Below are 5,970 nucleotides of genomic sequence, written 5' to 3' on the forward strand. Positions count from 1 at the left end.
CAAAGTTATTTCAAATATCTGGCCAACCAGGCCGACTTCAGTTTTAAAGGTGATAACACTTTGGTCTGGTGTGCTGTACATCTATGTTCTCTTGTGTTTTTGAAGTAGGCTTTAACACATGGGCTCCATTGAAGGAGCCCATGTGTTAAAGCCGAGTGAAGTGGTTATGAGAAAATAGAGATTGCTGTTGCCCTCTTGTGGATATACTGGCACACTCATGGTTCATCTAATTTACCCAAAGATTCTATAAAATGCCCTGTTTGTCCACATGGCACTGAAGGACATAAAAAAATAAATAACAGGTAAAATGATCCCAGATCATCTGCTGTAATTATAGATTGATGTGTTTCTTCAGAATGTCTATGATATTATCTTGTTAAAATTAATATGAGTTATCAAAGTCCTGACTAGGACTCACTCATCTCTACAGTACAGTACATACAGTACAACCGTACAACCTGCCTCAAGCGGTAGCAGGGGGGCGTGTTTGACGTAGTGACGTAAAAAAAAAGGGCGGGATTTAACAAGGAAACGGGGTGTTCACAACATTACACAAGTCAAGATAGTTCACACGCTATTCCAGCCTATGGAAAACCTCCTGTCCGCTAGACCGGAGCAGCGTCGGGGCAGGAACTCATCTCGCACATGCGTATAACTGTCTAAAATTAGAATATTACTTGAATGTACTGCTCCACTACAGCCATCAGCCGTCAGCCATCGAAGGAATGATTCCTTTACCAGCACTGAAAGATGCTCGCGTTCGCGTTGCGTCCGATGGCTGCGTCCAAGCTATAAAATCGCCGAGGTTCAATTCTCGATGGCTGACGCACGCGTTCTCCCTTGTTGAAATATAGCTGAATTGGTTGTTTTCTGGTGTATCCATTCAAAAGTCAACGCACTCTGTGGAGCAGGGAGAACGTCTCGTTGGAGCAACGCTGATGGCAACGCGACGCAACGCTGGCAGTGGAGCTCTAACGTAATATCACTGTTCAGGATAGCCGGGCAATGCATACGGAAACTAATTTATGCAAGAAAACCTATGAATATTCATTCACATGAGCTCCTGCTAAGTAAATTGTTTTAAGACTCATCTGGGTCTCACAGTCCGTAGCATATCAGTAAAGTAGCGTATTAAGACCTTAAATATAACGCTATTTGGCTAAATCAAATAAGCCTCTCGCATAAATAATAGATATCGGACTGAATGTGTCATCCACTCGCCAAATACCAGCCGAAAATAAACTGTGTAGTTTGCCTAACGGGATTTAAGCGAAAGCGGAAGTTGGCGGGAGTGAAACCTCTCGCGTCGTTTGAATCTTTTCTGATTACACACATCAGCAGCATCAGCCTCTTCCAGAAGTTTCCTCGCACGGTTGGCAGCTTGGTGGCAACGTATCCTAACCTCCTCTTTATCCAGAAGAACACGTTATAGTTTAATACGGTGTTGTGTAAGTGGCATTTACTCCGCTCGTCTTACTATCACCTCAGTATAGATCGGGCAGTTGTGTGCAGATTGTGACAAGTAGTGCTAACCTTGTTGGTTAGCTAGCCAGCTAATGTTAGCTGGACTGACAGCTGTAGCGAAGCTTGTTGCATGTTAACACCAGCGCAGGACGTGCTCGTTGTTGGCCTTGAACAGCAGCTGAAGTTGCCACGCTGACAATGATTTTGTGAAGTGGAGGAACTGACCGGTTACTGTAATGGGTAAAGATTATTACAAGGTGTTGGGAATAGCCAAAGGTGCCTCCGAAGATGAGATAAAGAAGGCGTACCGAAAACAGGCCCTGCGTTATCATCCTGACAAAAACAAGTCTGCTGGAGCCGAGGATAAATTCAAAGAGATTGCCGAGGCATACGATGTACTGAGTGACGCCAAGAAAAAGGATATATACGACCGATATGGAGAAGAAGGTAACTGAATCCAATCTCTGTACTTTGTGCTGCTGCTGCCCTGCAACTTGAGATGTCAGTGTTAACTCTAACCCTGCATGTTTACTTGTCCCGTTCTGTCCATATTTACCAATACACTGGATAAATTCAACTATTATCCATGTCTTGGCATCTTTAGTTCACGGACCAGTAACCAAAGACTGAAAAGGTCTCGTGTAACAATAGCAGTAGCTGGAGAACTTGCTGGAAAGCTCGTGCTTTGCCTGCTGTGTTAAAACCTGTTAGTGGACTGATGACACTGGTTGAACCACTTCAAAACTAGGTTTTTGCCTCAAGGGTTTAATAGCTTAGTAATGGCATATTCACAATCAACCACAATCTGAAGGGCAGGGACAGAGGCACAGATGTGACTTATGTTGGGGTTTAAAAAATATAACAGAAACTAACTTTTTAATATAATATATTGCTGTATTTAATGGACTATGCTATGCCATTTCTAGCAATATGCCATTCCCCAGTGCCTTTAGCCATTATCTCAATGACATTTACTTTGAGTTGGTCTGAGTACTTTTCCATTATTATTTGTTTTATGTATTTGAAATTAAGTAATGATATAAGCATTATTTGGAGAGATCCTTCCCTGCAAAACTTTATGCATATGGTCCCAAAGCTCTGATGTGGGTTCATGTTTTCTTGCTCATCAGGACTAAAGGGTCCCACCGGCGGTGGAGGTGGAGGACACAATGGTCCCAGCTACAACTACACCTTCCATGGAGACCCTCATGCAATGTTCGCCGAGTTCTTTGGCGGCCGTAGCCCGTTCGATCAGTTCTTCTCACGCAACGGGGATGACGATATGGACATTGACGACCCCTTTGCAGCCTTTGGCATGGGAGGGATGGGAGGAATGGGGGGCATGGGCGGGTTTCAGAGGTCTTTCAAATCCCAGCATATGGGCCACCATAGAGGACGAGAGAGAAAGAAGGACCCGCCAGTGGTGCATGAGCTGAAGGTGAGCCTGGAGGAGGTCTTCTCCGGCTGCACCAAGAAAATGAAGATTTCCCGCAAGCGGCTGAATCCGGATGGCTGCACCGTGCGCAATGAGGATAAGATTCTGACAGTAGATATCAAGCGCGGCTGGAAGGAGGGGACAAAGATCACCTTCCCCAGGGAGGGAGACGAGACGCCCACCAACATTCCCGCAGACGTGGTGTTTGTGGTGAAAGACAAACCCCACCCGGTGTTCCGGAGAGAGGGCTCCGATATAATTTACCCTGCAAAAATATCTCTTAGAGATGTAAGTGAACAGATTCTCATTTCAGAGCATTTCACTCAGGCATAAGCTGTTCAAGCTGTGTGCACTCATGTGTTGATGATATGAAAAATGACAAATTAACTGTCTGTTCCTGTACAGTTTTGACAGTGTTATACATATAAGACTGAGGACAATCTGCGTGAACATGTTGGATGATTATCAAGACTTAACCAAACATCAGTGGTTTGTCTGTCTAATAATCTCTCTCTCTCTCTCTCTCTCCCCCTCCCTCTCTCTCTCTCTCTCTCCCTCTCTCTCTCTCTCTCTCTCTCTCTCTCTCTCTCCTCCCCCCCCCCCTCCCTCTCCCTCTCTCTCTCTCTCTCTCTCTCCAGGCATTGTGCGGATGCACAGTCAATGCCCCCACATTGGACGGCAGGACTATCACTGTGACCTCCAGAGACGTAGTCAAACCTGGAATGAAAAAGCGCATAGCAGGAGAAGGGCTGCCCCTATCCAAGTGTCCTGAGAAGAGGGGCGACATGGTCTTGGACTTTGCAGTGAAATTCCCTGACAAGTTGGGCCAAAATACCCGTGATGCATTGAGTCAGATCCTTCCACCATGATTCAAATTACTTAGGTTTGCTAAAACATCTAACAAATCCAAGATAGCCAGTCCGCATTCCCAATGGCACTCTCCTGTGTAGCGTCACATTTTGGCCCAGACTTCAACTTGGCTCAGGACAGATTTGTGTTAGTTCTAGTTGAGTTAATTTCACTATTTCAAGTACCAAATCTATATTTTCACTCAGTTTAATGGAGTGTCACAAGACTGGGGAACTGACCGAACAACTGACCTTTTGGTGTGCATTCAACTTGGGTTCTGTCACAGTATTTAGTAGCAGCCCGGCGGGGCCTCTTGAAGCCGTGGAGTGGGTGTCCTGTGATTTGTAGTGGTTCGGCTTCAAGAAGGAGTTTGTCTAACCTTAGAAAATGACAATGGTGCAGGTTGTCAGGTTTTTAGCAAGACTTACCAAAGTGTACCGCTTGAACATTTCATTTAGGAACTGAGGATTTGGGCCTCAAACAGTTTTGGAAGGGCTTCCAAGGCAATGGTTGCAGGCAGACACTTATAAACAATACCTCAGGTGCAGTGACACATGCCGGAATGTAGCTATACCTATTTACTAAACCGTTTATGCTTTTATTCTTTCACAATGTCTTGTTTATGTCAGAGTGCACAGCAGACAACCTGATTGCTTATGTCAAATTTTTGTGGGGAGACTTTTTGTGCCAAATAACCTTGTCCCTATGTAATTACAATATGCGTGTGTGTCTGCAGTATGTGAGTGCATGTGTGTGTAGCCTGTTTTGTGCGACTGACAAACTAGCAACATCTTATGTTATTGACTTCAGTGGTTCCCCCCCCTTCATTTACTTAAGGATGCACACCCTAAGTATTTAATTCCCACTCAGTGAAATTTGCATTTGTGATTGCTTTGTCTGTTTGTTATTTAATCTAAAGCCAGTGCATTTTTTAACCAGGCTAGTTATTAGACTGTTGTATCAGTCTAGTACTAGGCTAAATATTACCTAGTCCTTTTCAAGCTGTGAAATTAGCAATTTCTTCCCTGACATTTGAATTTTTTTTAATTCTGCAAATTCTTTTATATTTTTATTTGGTTATTCTGTCCTCACTTTACCATACCTTAGCTTCATTTGGTTGGATATGGATAGTTTCAAAGCTCAGTGGTAATCCCAGGCAAACCATTGAATCCAATGTTATATTCAGTCTGCGCACCTTTCACAGTAAAGATGCCACTTAGTAAATCAGTTTCTTTATTTTTGCTCTCAGGCACTTTTAAAATAACTGTCTGAATTATTTCTGAAGTATTTTTCAAGTAGTTTAAATACATATTTTGTCCTGGTGTGACTGTTGGAGGGGGGAAAAAAACTTCTCACAGTCAGTACTTGGCCTCATCATTCCACTCCTACTGGAGTTTAAGTTTAACTGACACAAACATGTGGTTTAACATGAATGTAGAGATATGTAATCTCTGTAATGTTTTACTTTTTTGTTTTAAAAAAGAATATTTGCTTTATTTTTTGCAAATGTTTTCCTTTTTATGGAAAAAAGTGTAAGCATTATTTTGTTTTACCTGTTGGTTATGTTGTTTGGGATTCAGGACATTCTGGTTTGAACATCATGGATCGAATATGGGATGGAAATATTTTTGAAAACATTTTTCCTATGTTGCGACAATATGCATTTCCACACTATATTCAATAGACTGGCAAATAAATATCTAATAAACTATGACCTGTCAGTGTGCAATTTATTCAGCATTAAGGAGATTGTTTTTTTCCCTCTTTCTTCCTAAAGTCTGGACTAAAAAGCGGCATGCATTGCATTTGAGACACAAATTGTTAATTTTCCATTGCACACAGGAGGCCTTAGGCAACACATTGGCCTTGTGGACTAGAGGAAAATATTAGCCTTTAATTTCAGCACAGTACAGGGCTTGTTAACTCCTTTTGGGAAGCAGTGGGGTACAAGGTGTGAGAGGAGAACATCAATTTTACATCTTTACAATGTTCAGAATATTTTGTTTCTTTCAGATTATGGAATCTATGCACAAATATTTACAGGCAATTGATAATTCAGTCTCCTTTTGGATGTAATGGCCATCGCTGGCATTAGGAGCCTATCCTATAATAAAGAAGACCAATTAAAAGCTGTCAGCGCAGCCTCACATGTCCTCACTATTTTTTCAGTTTTCTTTAATATTGTGCTGTTTATGATCTTTCTCTGTATATTACATGGTCAA

The 5,970-nt window shown here is 42.4% G+C and overlaps 1 protein-coding gene across 1 annotated transcript; it reads left to right on the forward strand.

Annotated features, from left to right (window-relative positions):
- The first annotated feature begins 1,688 nt into the window (after nucleotides 1–1,688).
- dnajb1a (DnaJ heat shock protein family (Hsp40) member B1a) lies at nucleotides 1,689–5,740 on the forward strand. Its single transcript, XM_071529759.1, has 3 exons — nucleotides 1,689–1,911; nucleotides 2,595–3,187; nucleotides 3,538–5,740. The coding sequence occupies exons 1-3, from the start codon at nucleotides 1,701–1,703 to the stop codon at nucleotides 3,766–3,768; spliced, it is 1,035 nt and encodes a 344-aa protein (XP_071385860.1). The 5' UTR covers nucleotides 1,689–1,700; the 3' UTR covers nucleotides 3,769–5,740.
- Nucleotides 5,741–5,970: the final 230 nt, after the last annotated feature.

This window comes from Centroberyx affinis, unplaced genomic scaffold (genome assembly GCF_046629955.1).
Source record: "Centroberyx affinis isolate AG114_WGS23_722 - 3 ecotype Tasmania unplaced genomic scaffold, CSIRO-AGI_Caff_v1 ptg001839l_1, whole genome shotgun sequence".
NCBI lineage: Eukaryota > Metazoa > Chordata > Actinopteri > Beryciformes > Berycidae > Centroberyx > Centroberyx affinis.